Below are 18,393 nucleotides of genomic sequence, written 5' to 3' on the forward strand. Positions count from 1 at the left end.
TACAAAATTTCTATCAAGTTAAAATGGCATGAGCTTTGGAACCATAAAGACGAGGGTTTATATTCTGACAGCTTCCTTAAAGCTCTGAGCTTCAACTTCAGGGTCGGTACCCAGAAGATGAGAATTATCAGGAAGGCTTATGTCAGTGTCAGGGTTGGAATACTATGTGCAAAGCAACAAAACAGTCACAGAAAGTGCTCAATGCACATCTGAAACAAGTTCTCACAAGTTGAATGCCTGGACGGTTCACTTTTCATTCTGGTCTAAATAAAAACACCATGTGTGTTAGCAGGAGAAATCCAGTTCCCACTTTTAATGCAGCCAAGGTCATGAAGTGCCTACAGTATGAAGGCTTGGCCACAGAAGCAAGCGTCTCAAGGGAATTGGTGTCGCGGTTACTTAGGGACTGGGGTTAGGAGGTTGCATGTCGGCGAGAGTGAGAAGAAAGAGCAGGGAGCGAGGCTGGGTGGCCGTCCAGCTGGCGGCCGGGCGGACGCCCCCCTGAACGTGTTGGGTGACATCAGTCCTGTTGCCACTTAACCATGTCTCAACTACGTCTTTTAATTTTCTGCATTCTGATGCTTCCACATCTGTCCCTGGCTGAGGCTGAAGGAACTACCCCGCCCAGGGCTGGCCAAGTCCCAGAGATAGGAGACAACCCCGACCCTTCCAGAGCCCACAGCCCATCCACTGCCTTCATCCACCTCTCCCACTCCAGGCCACTATCCCCTGGCCGGGGGCCAGCAACCAGAGGACCAGGGGCAGCCTCTGTGCCCGAGAGAGGCTGAAACCATCCAAGCCCGTCAGTCCACGCATGCACACCCGCCTCGCCCGTTCCTGCCCAGGAAACCCCACGAAAAGCTCCAGCCCACCAGCTCCCTGCTTCCTCTGCCTCTGGCCGCACCCAGATGCTTCTCCGTGTGGCCCTCCCTGGCTCGGTGTGGGATCTGTGAGCATCACAAACCATCTTCTCAATGGAAGTCCTCTCCTGATTTACTGGCCTACTAGTATTCCTAAATAATTAACATATTTTTCCTACAACTGACGTAGGCCTACCTGGTGGTTGTGTATGAATAACCATAAAAATCTTTCTTTTAAAACAAACTGTAGATCCTAAAGTTTGCAAGATGCTGTGAGAAGAACACATGAACAGAGGTCTCCTTGCCCCTTCTGATCTGATCCAGAAATGGAAGTGTTTGTGGAAAACAACAGTGGCACATAAATAACACCACAGAAGAACAGAGTTGTACCCTTTTATTGGTACAGTAACTTTGCCAAGGCTGGTATGAAAACAAAGTTCCAAGGAGCAAGACACCATGGTCTGAGGCCAACAGAAGCGCATGGATAAGCAAGGCAGGTGCATCACAGGAGGGTTGAGGACATAGAGCGGGTGAGACATGCAGTGGAGCTCAGAGAGGACAAGCGTCTTGTGGGGCAGCATCACGGCTCGGACCAGCAAATCTCAGCATGCTTATTGGTATTGCGTAGACCTTTGAATGGATATGCCCCCTGCACACCCCCAGCTATGAATCTGAAGCCATATGCATTTAAGGGAGTGTTGCATCATTTCCTGTAACCTCTACTGAAGTCAGGGGATGAGATTTCAATAAAGAGCTCACAGTCCATGTGCCTGGAAACACAGAGCACAGGAAGGAACCGTCTCCTGATCAGTGAATGAAACACAAGACATCGGACTCAAGCTGTATGTGTGCAGAGCTTGGAACGGTGAAGCTAAAACAACAACACAGCCTCGGGATTTTTAGGTACTCTACATTAAAAAAAAAAAAAAACGGTATGTAGGAAAAGAAAAGTTCTAGAAATGATTTTTTAAAGTCTGTATTTTGAAGAAAGGGAGCACCACTCATTACATAAAATTATAAAATACAATAACAAACATGTATATCATTAACAGGATTGTAATTCCAATAAAACGCAAGCACCCACAAAGAAATAAAACCTAGGTCCTGGAGAGTGTATGAGAGTAGAATGACTGGAGGACAAGAAGCAAGTGGTCGGACCCTATAAAAACAACTCTGCGGTGTAGGGGTCCCCCTCCTCCATCATTCTCTCCCTGCTCCTCCACACTTTGTCTGGCCTTTCTCTCACTACCTCGGGGTAGAACAGCCCTAGGACCACAGAGCCTGAAGATCAGAGTGCATCCCCGCAGAACGGACGAGAAAACACAGACACGCACACAGAGACACACACACTCACACACCCAGGGAATCTTGTGTATTTAACTGGGCTGTCCTGTGCTTTTCGTGTAGATGTGGACAGAGCCCCTAGCATGTACCGGGGCAGCCTCTGTCTGTGAACCTGGCATCTCCAGGCAGCAAGTCTGCAGTCGGGGCCCATCACAGGGTAGTGTCCCAGAACTTGGGGGGTGGCCTGTTGCAGGAGGCCCCCTCAGGTTTCTTCAGGACCGTGGGCTTCTTGCACGGAGGTGGCGGAGGTGCCCTGGGCTCCGCATGGCGCAGGATCTGTGGCCAGTCTCCTCTCTCCTCGCAGAGTTTCCGCCTCCAGTCCAGGAGCTCCCGAAGGGCCACGCTCTCATTCTCGGACAGCCTCAGCTGATGGATTACCTGGGGGAGGGAAGCAGGAGGGAAAAAGAGCAGCATCAAATACTGTGAAGGAATGAGAAGTATAAGAGCAACACCTGGATGCCAGGGCTCTGATGGGGTGGAAAGAGACCTTGGACATCCCCTCTAGAACTTCCTGGCTCTGCTGCCCTGGGCAACGGCACCCAATGCAGGTCGGCTGTGAACTGCCGAATTAGGAGGATGAATGGAACTTGGAAATCAGTTAGGGTAAGTACCCTGGGGAACAGGTGAAGTACCTCCAGTGATACAGGAAAGAATCACATGTCTGTTTGCCCTTTGACCTCTCTTGTTATATACAGTCTTACGACATCTTGGACTTTTTCTTCATTGAATGTATCATGATTATAATTCTGTCTATAATAGATGTTGCTGGATTTCTTCAGCTGCATCCCACTCCAGGATCCACCCCTCTGTCTACACACAGTTACTAGTCAACACCTTTTAAGGTCATGTGACCCCAACTCTGACCATCACGCATTAGCCCCAGGAGTCCACAGACATGGGAACTTCAGGGGTCTTTGCAGGAGGGCATCACCGTGTGCAAGTGTATCAGCTGCTTGGTCTGGCTTCCTTGGGGTCCCTGAAGAGGGGCAGAGCTTGCCTCCAGGGGCAGCTCGGGCATGTGGGGACAGGCAGGCTACATGCTGTGGGCTCTGCCCTCTGCCAGCAGCCAGTCATCTGGAGCAGCTGCACGCTGCAGAAACCAAAGTTTCTGTCAGCTCTTTAGTGAGTATGCTGGTTTAACAAAATGAGATTCTGGACATCAGAATGGGACTACTGGGGAGAATTCAGAGGGAACGAGACGGCCTCAAGGCACCTACTACTTTGTTCCCACATCACTTCCATGCTTTCCATCAAGATAAATGAGAATAAAACAAAGCAGGGCATGGTGGTTGGCTTATGTGAGGATAGTCACTTGAAAACAACAAGACCATCCATGTTCTATACAATTCTAAAGCCAACACCTTCACCTGGACACCCAAGCCTCTTGTTCACCTGAGGAAGAAGGTTTTAAAGCCTAGAATCACAGAAATGGCTGAATGTCAAGAAACGATGTTAAAACACAGAAGCTGGGAGGTCAAACCCATACCTGAAGTACGTAACTAGATTTCTGGGCTGGTTATTAGTAAAAGGAATTTCTCCCAATTGAAGCTTAGACAAACAGTGTGCAAAACAGGCCTGTGACCGTCCAATCCCCAAAGCAACTTCCAGGCACTGATAGAAAGTGAGTGGCTAAAGCAGTATACCCCCCTTAAAAGGGGGTTTCTCTCTAGCCTCCAGGACTGCACCAGAATGACCTGGAAGTCAGAATTCTCCTGCTGAGAGACTCTTGTGGAAGCCAGATTGCCTCTACTGTCAGGGAAGTGAGCCAAGAGAGCCGGGTGGGAGGGTGTGCATAAAATTAGTTATTTAGTGAACACTTCAGAATGCTAAAGATGCGTCAGTACTTTTCTAAGCCCCTTACAAATATTAACTCATGAAATGCTCCCAAGAGCTCTACAAAGCGGTGCTAGCATTTGGCAGATGAGGAAATTGAGGCACAGAGAGGTTAAGTCATTTGCCCAAAGTCACACGGAAAATGGTGGAACCAGGCGGTCTGGTTCCAGGGTGTGTCTTCCTATTACCCCACAGTACTTGTCATTTGCCCAATAGCTGGTGTCCAGGACCTGATATATGCCAAAGACCGGCATCCTTATATCAACTTCCCCTTTACTTCTTTTTCTCATTGGGATTTGAGTGAAATCTGTGTGCTTCTTTCACTAACATATCTTAGTTCCTCTATTTTCTCCACTAGTGGATGCTGTGGTGATTACATTTAGCTTCAGTCTCGTTTCCTCATTGGATATTGAATATTTGTATACATGTTCTTGGCACACTCAGCATATAATAGCCATCTCTGAAAAATACAGTCCTTGGATTTATTCTTATGGAGAATATTTAATTGATCATCTCAGTAGATTATTTTCCCAGCGCTTCCTTGAGATACCATCTTTCTGAAGCAACACAACTTAATGTTGATCTATTTAGAAATAAAACAAGGAAATTTTACTTCTGTCTAGGATGTTTAGGTCATGACAGGTTACTGCACCCATTGCAAAAGTGCAAAAATGGGATACATTACCAAAAATCATAATTTTGAAACAACAGAAAGCTCTGGCAAAACTTTGAACTAGAGAAACTAAAATTCTGGATGGGAAGAATCTTTCTGAGTGAATAGATAATCAAATAATTAACAGCTACTATTTTTTTCTCCTGGGGACATTTGCTAATTCTGAATTCTTCTGTAGGCCCTTTCTAAAAGAAAGAAAGTCCATACCATATTTTGCAGTTGCACAGGAACAAGAGACACAATTTGAAAACTTGAGGACCCTCAAATGCATGGTCATTTTCCCCAAAGGACATTTGTTGAGTTCTTCAAGTATATGAGCGAGTGGTGCCTTGAGTCAAGAGCTTATAAAAAAGCAGAAGAAAATCTCCTATAGTGATAGAGGTGCTTCAGAAGCAAAAGTATGACAGGGAAGATGACAGCCTCAAGTGCCTGACTAGTCTCATCTTCAAGACTTGCAGATTTTGAAACTGAGTTGGGTGCACAGCTGAATGGGGCCTGGATCTCTGAAGGGCAGAGCTGGAGCTACTGTAATGTTTCACTGCTGATGAACAAACGCCTGTCAGGTTCTCAGTCCAAGCACAGGAGGGTGCAGCCTGAGGATGATAGGAGAACCAGAGGGAGACTGGTTTTCCATCACTGTGGAATATTTGATTGGATTGAGGTGACCACCTCTTATCTTTGCTTCCTAACACAGGATGGTGGAATCGCCTCAGGTAGAAAACATCATCAGTAGTGTCTATAGTTTGTTTACACACAATGCTTAGCATGCAATTAGAAATTACTATACATGGGAAGAGGTAAGGAAATCTACCCCAAATCAAAAGATAAAACAGGTTCACAGATGATCCAGGTTTAGAGTTAGCAGATAAAGACTTTAAAATACCTGTGATTAAATGTTTAAAAGAACAGAGAAAAAGATGGACAAATAAAAGAAATAGCAGAGTAGACATAAACAGAAAAGGAGTAGCAGAAGTATTGATAGAAGAGCTATAAAGAAAGTGGCAAAGCAATATTCAGAGATAAGTTTCCAAAACTTGTGAATGGCACCCACATACATATTAAGAAGTTTGGTAAACCACGATAAATACACTCCACCACCAACAATAAGAAAAGAAGGCAAATCATATTAAAAATGCCAAAGGTCAATGACAAAGAAAAATGTTTTCAAAATCTACAAGAAAAAACACAATACCTTCAAAGGAGCAACAATGAGAATGAAAGCTGACTTCTAAACAGAAATACTGGAAGCCAGCAAACAATGAATCACAAGTTAAAGTACCGAAAGAAAGTAATTCAACCTAGGATTCTAGACTCAAAAAAAAAAAATCCCTTAAAAATGAAAGTGAAATAAAATGTTATTGGACAAACAAGAACGAGGAAGTTTGCTATCACAGGTCTTGACTATTTTTTTTAAGGTGAAGAAAATGATCCTAGATGAAAAAAAATGGAAATTTAAGAGAGGATTAAGGACATTGGAATTAAATCCATGGGTGAATACAAGTTATGTGATTGGAAAATGTCTTATAGACTTTAAGTCATATTAGAACAATGCGCCAACAATAACTGCAAAAATCAGGAGGGGTTACATGGAGCTCAGAGGTTCTGAGTTTCTAGCAGTATTAGGAAAATGACAGAAGTAATACAATTTAAGATGAAATAAATCAAGGATTCATGCTTTATTCTCTAGGAACGTACAAAAAGAATAATGATAGAATGTATAATTAACAAATTATTATGAAATAATAAATTTCAATTAATCTAAAAGAAAGATGCAAATATCTATATCTATATCTGTATCTATAAATGGAGGTCAATTCCTAACAAAACAGAGTAAAGCATAAAAACAGAATCCAAATCTCCACCCTGCAGTTGGTGCTGGTCTTCTGCAGCCGGCTGGCATGTGTTGTATTTGTTTTCATGCTGTTGTGACCACACACTCTGTCCTCTTATCAAGCACAAAATACACCTATTCTATAGTTATTCTCAATCCTAAACTCTTTTCAGCAGCTTTTCATAATGACCAAAAATATACACTAGGTGTGACCCTCTGCTAAGACTTTCGTTAACAGGAAAGATTTAGAGATTGAGTCACTCCATAGAAGCAGCCCGATCTGCTGAGAGTGACTTTCAGCAGCTGCTGATCTGAATTAGGCTTGTGGGCAGGGATTTTGACATAAAATGTCCCAAATCCCCTGAGTCACGGCTTCACTGAAAAAAAAAAATGCTCTCTATCCTTTCAAAGCTTCTCAACGTTTACTAAAAATATCTGAATTCCCAAGCACATTATAAAAGGTGAAACTTATACACACAAAGCTTTAGAAAGCACTTTCTTAATGAGAGTATCGATGTCTTGAATAATGTAGTGGGTACAGAAGAACACCATCTTTGAATCCACCACCAAGAGCTCTCCATGCTTCCTTGATAAGCAAAAATTTGACTGATGTTTGCAATAATCAAACTAATGCTCAGAATACACTCCTTTTGAGAGATCCCATGAAACTTTGTATTACAGAGATTAATAGGTATTGAGTAAAATCTAATAGGTATAGAAACAGAGTTGCTGGAATGGCATAAATGAGATGCTAAAATATTAACATTATTGATCTCCATTTAAAAAAAAAAAAAGAATCTTCACAGGTTATGCCTTAAATGAAGGTTAAAATTCTGTGTAAGGATATTTGAGAGGTCACTACTTTCAACACAATGAAGTTCAAATGGTAGTTTAAAAAAATGATCTGTGAGACAATAAACGGATCAGAAGATGAGGACAGGATGCCCTGACTAATGATGTTTAATCTACTTTATTTAGATTTATTAAATGTATCAGGTTATGAGGCACAAGAGTCGTATTTGTCACAGGCAGTGACAGAGCTTTACTATTTTAGAATAGCAACCAAATACAACTATGAATGTTATTTAAATTGTGGTCAAGTAATAGGTGAGGAATAAAAAAGTATCTGCAAATTATCTAGCACGGTAAAAACATCTAAATCAGTGTTTTGTCATTCTTTAAATTTCATGTCCTATTTGTAGTAACAAAAACCATTAGAGCTTCCCTTACCATTATTTGTTATTTCACAACAAATTAAATATTAGCATTAAAAAGGCAATGATGATTTTGTAACACAAAATAGCTTTGGTATCAAAAGGGAACCATTTCTTTTCATAAAGAGAAGTGACTCTGGGGCTTAAGGATGCCACTGGCAGTGTGGGCCTGGAGTCAGCTGGCTTCACCCAGGTCTCATTGATCCTGATTTATTTGGAGATTAAAGGATGTCATATTGGTGTCTTTTAACTTAAATCTTGCTCCCCATTGCTTTAAAAGATATAACTACAGCCCATGTCACCACTTCAGATAGTTACTTCCTTACTTATTTTCTTTTCTGGCATGTTTTATAGACTAGTGTTTGTACATGAAAACATTCTCTTTCAGAACCAGAAGGCAAGAGCTGTAGTTGGGAAAGTAAGAAGTGTTCCACACCTAGGAACCTCTGGGTTCTATGTGGTGCCACCTCTGTGTGCCATGAAAATGACTAAAGCCCTGCTTTTAAAGGAATTTTTAGACATGCCAATGACGTCAGTGCCTTAACATGCTACACGGGGCATGGAGATGGGGTACGTCAATGAGCGGGAGGTTTTCTAAAAATTTTTTTCACTGTTTACCTGGGGAAGGGGGCTGTATGGAGGAAGGTCTGGAGAGACTTCACAGAGGTGGTGGCTTTGATCTGAATTTTGAAAAATGAAATGGGCACCGGGTAGAAAGGGGGAAAGAAGGCACTTCCATGGGGCTTGATGTAGACAAGCACCAGTAATGACACTGATCTCCATTCTCTAACAGGGAATCACAAACCCACGGGGACTTGGATTCTGGTGTGAACAGGGATGGGATGGTTGACAAACCAGGACTCTCTAGCCAGGGTGCCTGGACTGGAATCCTGAATCTGGCACCTAATGGTTGTGTAACCTTAAGCAAGCCCATCAGCTTCCTCACTTGTAAAGTGGGTGCACAGTAATCATCTACCTCAAAAGGACAGATGTGGGCTACTTAAGAGTGCCCTAAAAATGTAATGAGTGCCCTATAAATGCGGGCAATTATGATCATGTCATGGCTAACTCTTTGACTTGAGAAAATCCCTAAACATTCTGAATCATGATGATCCTGATGACTCCATCAGATAATGTTAAAGGAAAGTACTTCTCACAATGTGTGGCCCTATAAAAATATACAATAGTCTTCTCCTTCCTTAGTAACAAGAAGATTTCAAAATACTGAGCAACACACTAGGCTTATAACATAACTAGGATTTATATATGATTTACAACTAAAGAAAGTTATGCAAGAAGAAGGTCTAGAAGTTTTTTGAATTTTAGAGTAAGATATAAAGGGCAGTAGTGAGTAGTTTAAACAACAGTTAAATGTTTTGGAAACTGGGATTTGTATATGTATTTTCAGGGGTCCTCAAGTTCTTGGGACAGCCTAAAATTTTTTGCTTTTTTATCTGTATGTGCTTGGGATCACTTGAATACTTACTTTTTAAGCTAGCGCTCAGTGAGATTTAATTTTCTGACTTCATATTTTATTTACAAGCAGATTGACACAGTTAATATTGTTTATATTGTTTCAGGTCAATGAGAAAAAGGTCGATGGATCTGATATTCAAATAAGGCACTTTCCTCCAATAAAAAGCTAAGTGATTTGACATCATAGGGTAGGTTGCCTAGCAGTTCAAATAGAAGTGATAGACTGGGATCAATCAAAGGCACAAGATGGCAGATCTGTACCAAAGTTCATGGATTTGAGTCAGTACCAGATTCATATTTTCAACAGTAATTTCATCTAAAGAAAATCATACCTGACATAAATGTGAATTTTAATGTTTTCTAGCTTTTGTAGGTTTTTGTTTCACTCAATTTGTAAATTGGCTTTGATTTTATAGCTGTAGTAAAAGCTAAAAGGATAAAGAGATTTTACGTAATGATATGTGTATACACTTAATTAACATTATATTATTATTGAAAAAGGGTCATATATATTATAATATGCAAGTGGGGGGAAATTCTGATCTAAGTGGGTAGAATTCCCTGTGAGTAAAATTAGTCACTGCTTGACAAGACTATGGGTGTCCTTTAGAGTCTAAAACTGGTAAATTAGTAAATTAATCTCTGCCCAGCACAGTGCATCCAATGCACTTACGTAGAGGGTCTGGATGGAGTCAGTGTATGAATGCCAAGATGCATGTTTGAGAAAAGGGACAAATGTCATCACAGTGTATCAGACTTGTGGTTTCACTTTTTTATAAACTTGGGCGGCAATTGAGCACCACACCTCCATCAATTTCTGGGAAGGGAAAGGAAGAGAGTGCCTTTGAGCAATGCCAGACAGACTGTGGATGAATTCTCAGACTTGAGATGTAATTCACATCTCACAGATTCAGATAAGGCCCTTTCAAACACTGTAAAGCCCTGGGAATGTACTAAAAATGCTCTGCTGCTCTGAAATCACACAGGGTGTGAGGTGCCCCAGACTCGTTAGTTACTCTGAATTCAGACCTGCCTACATGGGTTTGAATGGTTGGTGAGAGGGATCATTGAAGAGTGTGGGACAGTCACCCTAGACTTCAGGGTGGCCAAACGATGCAATGCCTTGAGCAATCAAATAGGCTTATCCTATTCTACTGTCTGAATGTGTGTCCCCCAGATTCACATGTTCGGGCCCTACACCCAAAGTGATGGTATTTGGAATAAGGCTTTTGGGAGGTGATTGGGTCATGAGGGTGGAGCCCTCATGAATGGGATTAGTGCCCTTATAAAAGAGACCTCACAGAGCTCCCTCACCCCTTCTGCCCCGTAAGAACACAGCCAGAAGTCTGTGACCTGAAAAACAGACTTCACCCAACCACTCTGGCACCCTGATCTCAGACTTCCAGCCTCCAGAACTGTGAGAAATAGAATTCTGTTGTTTATAAGCCACCCAGTCTGTGGCATTTTATTACAGCAGCCAGAATGGACTAAGACATCTTGTGCCCAGAATTATTATTTTTGGATGTCATGGGGGAAAATGGTACTATTCTATAACAGGTGCAAAACTCAGGCTTCTAGAAAAGGGCACACACTATCTGTCAGCTTAAATGTCTTTGAAAACAAATTGTTTGGTGGAGGATCTAATAATACACTTGGAAATTATTCTGTGATTTTTATTTGAAAATCTGACACCTGGAAGAGATCTGGAAACTTCAGAGCTTAGCGTCCACTTGGTTTAAGTATTTACTGGGAGCTGGGATAATGTGACTCCTCCAACACCACTGGAAAGCAACACCTGAGGCACTGCAGGTAGGCTGCACTTAAGGGGTGGTCAGCATTTTAAATTGACACCCTCCTGTCAGTTTAGACCCCCTAAAATGTGGCCTGGATTGCATATATAGCCCCACTTTCTCCTTTCTGCCCTTATGGAAGGATTGAGCAAGGGAGAAGCTAAGCCATCCATGTTCAGTAAACAGGCATGCCTCTGATCAGCCCATGTCAATCTCCCAGAACATGTGAACAGACACACAGATGATCACAGTTTGAAGTCATTTCCCTATGGGCTAGGATCCTCAACCTGGAACAAAATCCCTTCCTTTCAGCAGATATTTAACAAGAAGATTCCTTAATTGAAATTAATCCTTAGAAAATAGTGTTACTTAAGACACTGGTGATTACGACCTGGACAACTCAGGATAGGGTTAAAAATAATGTGTTTTTTTTCCCCCTGTTATTGAGAAAAGTCTTGTTGATTTGGTATTTAAAAGACATGAATCTAGACTCCATCCTCTTCACCACCCCCCAACTCCAGATTTGTAAGCTGTTTTGTGTCTTCTAATGTCTAGGAGACAGCAATTAGACGTGAAGATAGAATTTGACTCAGTGACCTCTTGCAAGTTCTACATCCCTAAGTGGGACTTTTATAATCTGTGCACTTACCTTCAGGGGTTAAAAACTACAAAATCTCTCACAACCCAGAGGGAAGCACAACATTATGTAAAGGCTTAATGAGGTTTATTACATATATATCTACTTGCTAATTTTTAATGGTTTTCTATTGTGTCATTAACAGAGTCCTATGACATGAACTAATTAAAAAATGAGATACAAATTTTCTTCACTTCCTGTGGCTATGCATTTCTATGAATAATATTAATAAATGTAAATTAATAATTTGCTGCTGATTTTTACCTTAAGTCTTTCCCTTCTAGGATAAAAATAGTATTTGTTAAATAATTCATATGTAAAATCATGTTGCTGTTCATTTGTCACAGCATTGATTTTTCTATTGACTATTCACCCAAAGGTGAAAAGAGGCATTTACTGACATTTATGGAAATTGAAAGAAGACAGCCTCTTGGCTGACTGAATAGTGAATATCAGTGTTTCAAATGCAAATTCTATTTCCACTCATGCTAACAACATGTTGGAGGAAAAGCATTAAAAAATGAAATTTGAAAATCAGTTTGTAAAACCAAAGTTTACCTAAATAGATCCCGATGACATGGCTTAAAATGAAATTTGATTCAAAAAGTCTCTGATTAAAGGGTTGTGTATCTCCATACTTTAGAAAAGAAAATCAAGAAAATGATCTGAAAGCAAAACAGCATTTCTGGTTTAGGCAGAAGAGAGTTGATCCCTCTTAATTCAGAAATAGTCATTTAGACAGCAATCCAATTAAGTTCTTTCTTGCTATTTTGTCTCCCTTTTTGCCTACGGGTTAAAGAAGGGAAAATATCCCTTAAAAGGAACAGGTTCTACTGGAAACAAGAGTATATCTGGACAACAGACAGTGAAGGAAGGAAGAGAGGATTTTAATTTTTTTACCTTATCTGTGCAAGTTGATTTCTTTAAAAAAAATTAACCGCTGTCCTTTATTTTTATAATAAGTAATATTATATTGGAGCACATTTAATATAATTTAAATGGACAGTTATTTGCATTTTGCAGCTGATTTTAAGTCCAAAGTTAAGAATAAAAATGGACTCTGATGAGTGGATGCACGTTTCTCCCTACTGATGGAAAGTTATAAAATAGAAACTCATGATTGTGCATCACACAACAATTAATTTGTGACATTTCAGGATATGGATTTTGTATGAGTTCTGGTCTCTTACCTCAATTCATTTAAAAACATGGCAGTACCAGTATTAGTGACTAGAAGATTGTAGCAAAAACTAATAACATATATTTAGAGTACATTTATAGTAATGACATATTACAGTAATGGGTTCAAATACAGAGAATACATGGAAAAACATAAATCTATTATAACGGAAACATAGAAAGTAAGAGTATTACAATTCCTTTAAAAATATTTTTCTTGGGATTATATGGGAAGCTCACTGCAAATACCAGGAGGTATTATTAAGGACAAGTAATCTACTAGATTTTCTCTCTCTAAAGAATAAGTCTGCTTATAAAATTTGCTTGTTCAAAAATCTTCAATGCCGCCGCCTTGTCCTAGCCTAAAGAGTCAAGTCCACACACCTTAGCATGTTACAGAAAACCCTGTATTTTCTGACCACAGTAATTATTCCAGCTTCATCATCACTCACCCTCACATAGACTCTATATGTCAATTCAATCAGATGTACCCAGAACACACTCTGTAATTCTATTTATCTTCTCTGTAACAGTGCCAGTTTGTATGCCCAGATAGAGAAAGCTCTAAGGTTTCCAGAGCCCATTTCAAGCATCATCTTCATGATCTTGTTTCATATTCTTAAAGCATTTTCACAGGTTATTCTAGTAAAATCCCATAACCATGTGAAATAAGCAGGTTAAGGATTATTAGCCTCTTTTCATAGATGCTGAAATTCATCTTTAAAGCCCAAACTCACTTGGCTAGTCAGTGGTAGAGTCTGGATTCAAATCCAAGTACATTGAGTTTAGTCGACCTTCTTAATCACATTGACTTCCGAGAAGTTTTTCTTGTCTGCTAATCAATGAACACATGTGCTTTCAATGACTATGAGACAGAAAGTACCGTCATGGGGTCTATGGGACTTAGAATTGCGCAGTATGACCTGCTCCCTCAAGAGGCTTTCATTTGAGTATGAGCAACAGGACATAAAAGCATAAAGAGTTAGATGAATAAACATGCTTAAACAGGACGTCAGTGCAAAATCTTCATGAGGAAGCACAGCATTAACTGATTAATAAATTACAGACACAACTGATTAATAAATTACAGACGCAATGACTGTTGTTGGAATACAGAGGAGACAGGACTCATTTCAAAGCCAATACAGCCAAGAGATTTCTGTTGGGCTGTGGGATTTGTTTTGGACTGAAAGGATGAGTCGGACACACAAAGAAGAAAGGCAACTTGGGTCGAGTGGGATAAGGAATGGTGTCCACACTTTTGTTCACGTCTACATGGACAATGACCGAAAAACACGAGAGAGAAAACACTGTGCCATGTGGTGTACAACTTGAGAGTTAGCTTTGAACTAGTAATGCAGATGTGAATAAGTCAGAAAGGAGATAAGATATAGGTATGAAAGTGAGGAAAGCAAGGGTCACAACCATGGCAGATAAGCACTCCACAGCCTCCAGAGGATGGAGGGTCCAAGTCCAAGGATACTTAACCCCACTGTCCAAATAGCCAGTATCTTCACTTGCATTGCTTTGTAGGGCACAGTTTACCTGTTAACTTATTCATTTATCAAAATACTTATTTCCAGAAACAATCACAATCTGAGTTATGGTATTAAATATAATTAAATAAGAATGAGGAAAACCACTTCGTGAAACTGAATGCTAATAAAACTATTAGCCCAATCCAAATGGATTTTAAAAATCAACTATATTTAAGAAAGGGGCCTAGTTTAGCAACTCCACTGACCATGGAACTCACTGCACGGGGGAAACATCTTCTCTGTCCTCAACCTTGAGTCTCCCTCCAAAGTTTAGTTACCAGTTAGAGTCACCCGCTTGAGAAGGAGAGACAAGAGAGGCAATTCCTTCTAATCATTAAATGCACAAATAGGTCCTAAGAGTATTAGACCATTTCTCCTGGATGCCCAGTTTATTATAGGGGTCTGACTTTGTCCCTGAGTAAAATAAAGTCTATTGATTTAGAGGGATTTCTGTGCGACCAGTTGTTAAGAATTACAAGCTTTGGTTTTACATATTTATGACTCGGTGGGGACACCAGTGATCATTATTTTGTATTAAAATGTCTGATAAGCTGCATTCCAATAATCCTATCATCAGAAGACATGAACAGGCATGATTTTTACTACCTTAAAGAATAAAGATTGCTAAATAATAATGGAGGCTAAACTTAGTGAATTAAGGACTATAAATAATGCTCAGTAGCAACACATAAAACGTTAGGCCAGATAAATGAGAAAGGGTACCAGTTTACGTTACCCAAGATGCTGTAACAGACAAACCACAAATACCAGTGGACTGACACAAAATCCACCCATTTTAGCCTTGTTCATGTTAAGGCTAAAATGGGTGTTTCTGATCAGTGGATGGATGACCTCCACGTTGTCACAAATGTACTCTGCGTCTTCCAGGGTCTTGGAGTATTGTGTATCCAGCTTTTGGATGGGAAAGGTCATAAAGCACTCACAGTCCAAGGGAGGTTTGCATGGGCCAAGGCTGGAGGGAGCTCACATCAGTACGGCTCCTGCTCCATTGGCTGTATCTCAGTCACATGACCACTCCCAACCACAAGCATGCTGGGAAACGTAGTCTAGCTAGGCGCTTCCAAAGAAATGTATTTGGTGGGCACTGTGTCTGCCAGGGGTGGTGCCCAGGGGTCAATGACTGTGTCTTTAAGACAATGTCATTGCAAATCGTGCGGGTACAAATGCTAGAGAAAATAGAGAAAGGAAAAGAGATGTCAGGAAGCATTAGAAAGGAAAATAGATAAGATTCTGCCAAAGTAGGCAACATACAAGAGCAGATCTTTTTAATCAAGACTCCTTTCCCAAAATAGATATTAAAAATCACCTGCAAGTGTATACAATTAACTTAAATCCACTTGGGCTTCAAAATCTAGGCTTTTTATGTCATTGACTTCATGACACTTCTTCCCAATATCATAGTTCATCTGTTTTAGAACCTATTTCTGACTCTGTCAGAAATGACAGTTTCAAATAATAGTGTAATCATAGAAATCAGAGAAAAATCAGGTCTTGGAGGTCTACTAAGGTCATAAAATAAATTCCTTTACCAAGGTTGGCTAGATTACGTTTCAGCACCATGGAAAACTTTCTGTTCCTTTAGCCTAAATTTTTCTTTCAAAGTTGTCAGGCCCCATTAATGTACAGAGCAGTACACTTAATAAGTCAGAAACTCTGGGGCCCAGGTTCCCAGGTATCAGTCTTCCAGTTCTCTGTATCTGGAGCAGGAACAGAGCTATTTGTCTTATATTTTCCACTTATAGAAAAGGCAAACCTGGTTAACGGTTTTGAAGGAAGACAATGTAATACAGTCATAACTGGGATTTTACATTTAGCCTCTTGCTGTCATTTATAACTTAAAAGTCCCCTTTTTCTAGAATTAACACTTATAGTTAATGGTAATTTCTACTGCTCTTCAGGGAAACATCTAGTCGTATTGCAGAATGGAGTTACTCCATTCCAGCCATGCTGGCCATCTTGCGATCCAGGCCAGCTCCTGTCCAGGGTCTTTGCTCCTTCCCCATCTGGAGTGCTCCCCTGACCTCAGCCTGCAGAGATATCACAAGACCTTTCTCCTTTTTAAAAACATAGTCACCAAGTATACTTCAACAAAACAAACAAACAAAAAACACGTAGTTACAATTCTGAGTTCTCGTTCCTTTCATATTTCTTAAAATTGATTTTTCCTCATTGATAATAGTCAATGTCATCACTGGAAAAACATTCTGCATTTAAATACATTTAGGGTACACATATGGTGCAATTCTATGAAGGAAAAAATACAAAATATAGGATTTGTTTGTGTTATTTTCCAAGTTTCTATATATCTATACAGGACATGTCCCTCTCCTGTTGAAAACACTGCCATTTAACTCTTAACCATAAAATTAATTTACTGCCTTCATTGCTTGCCCATAATATGGAAGTCACGAGTAGTGCATACTGATTTCCCGAAACCTCAGCTGTGTGAAGAGCTTTCTATGATAGATCTCCTTCGGTTTGTAGCTTACAAGTGAAATACACATATTTCCTTTGGAAATGGTTATCTAATTTCGATTCCCCATCATGTGTTTTAGAATTACCCCCTTAATATTAAAGGAAAAGTGTCGACATTTTGTTATTTTATCTAACCCACTGTTTCTTTTCCATGCCACAGTATAGTTCAAGCAGTCCATGGGACAAATCAAATGAATATAGAAAGAAGGCATTGGGTTTATTGGGTGATCTGCAACTCTTCTTTTCTTTGATATGTGACATTACAAAAAGGTTCCTTTGATGGCTCAGTAAAACAAACCACATAACAATTCGTTTCTTGATGTGGATCAACTGCATATTGATTCTGTTAGGGCTTTCATTGGCGGCTGTGATGGAAGGGAGTAGATATTTATTAAGCTCTCAGGCACTGGATTGCCACTATTTTATCAGAAGCCATCAATGATTTCTTACATTGAATATTTGAATATTACAGATATTAAGAATAACTTTTAGTGCTCTTTTAAAAAGCCAAAGAATATAAAAAATTTTGGCAAGAAATACAATAAATGCCCACAACGAAAATCGAAGATTGTAAACCACACAATATTACTGGGCAGAACAGATAGATGAGAGGAATAAAATGTCAGGAAGTGAAATCTGGTAAAGTTAAAATGAGAATGTAAATACAAATTAACTGTGCTCAAATAAAAAGTAATCTCATTTTTCAATGTCAAGTGTGGACCCCTAAACAGATGTGCAAATAGCAATTTTACGCCAAGGGCAAGCACTGAGCACTTTATTTCATCCATCCTCTCTGCTGCCCTCCTGCCTTCAGGCCCGCCCTCTTCTGCTCTGCTCAGGCTTTCGCTCTATTTATAATCCGTGGGCTCCCTGTGTCAGGTTACCTAACCCCCTGAGTCAGCATTGCAGTCTCAGCACAAACACGAATAAGTCCTCTAGGCTGGTGGGTGTATTCTCAGTATTTCATTCAGTGCTGAGTCTCTCGCCACTAACTTACCTCTAAGGGACTGCATCATGCCAAATGGTATAAACTTAAAAAAAATGACTTCACATGTTACAAAATGGCAAGTAGATAAATGGCATGGTATTTTTATAAACACTGTCTAATTCAAAAACCAACATGACGTGGCTTCTTCAACCTCTGCGATTCCAGTTTTGAGAACTGAGAAATGCCACAAAGCCCCCCTTTAGGACTAGGATGTGAGATTCCACGATGTCACACCGTCACTGCTGGTTTACCTGTGCCCTGGGGTGCAGAAGGACATGAATAGTTCGCCTTGGTCCACAGCCTGGACCTACCAAGCCTTCTACATAAGGAGCATAAATGATCACAGCCACATACTCGATCCGGCTAGTGTCTCAGCTTTTACTAGTTCCAAATATTTTAAGCAAAATTGATTTTTACTACTTTTACATAAAGTCCTTACATTTTGCAAATTAATTTTTAAAATACGATGGAATAGAACATAAACTACATTTTCTATATTCTGTACCTTGAGAAAAGAAGCTATTTATGGAGGTT

The 18,393-nt window shown here is 40.2% G+C and overlaps 1 protein-coding gene across 1 annotated transcript in view; it reads right to left on the reverse strand.

Moving 5' to 3' along the window:
- Positions 1-2,354: 2,354 nt before the first annotated feature.
- MYO16 (myosin XVI) overlaps positions 2,355-18,393 on the reverse strand; it is a gene marked incomplete at both ends in the record, with an annotated part of 485,888 nt that continues 469,849 nt past the window's right edge. The window contains one exon of the mRNA XM_079722050.1: positions 2,355-2,582. Coding sequence (XP_079578176.1) covers positions 2,355-2,582 — 228 coding nt within the window. The remainder of the gene's footprint in view (positions 2,583-18,393) is intronic.

Source organism: Hyperoodon ampullatus (assembly GCF_949752795.1).
Source record: "Hyperoodon ampullatus genome assembly, chromosome: 16".
Classification (NCBI taxonomy): domain Eukaryota; kingdom Metazoa; phylum Chordata; class Mammalia; order Artiodactyla; family Ziphiidae; genus Hyperoodon; species Hyperoodon ampullatus.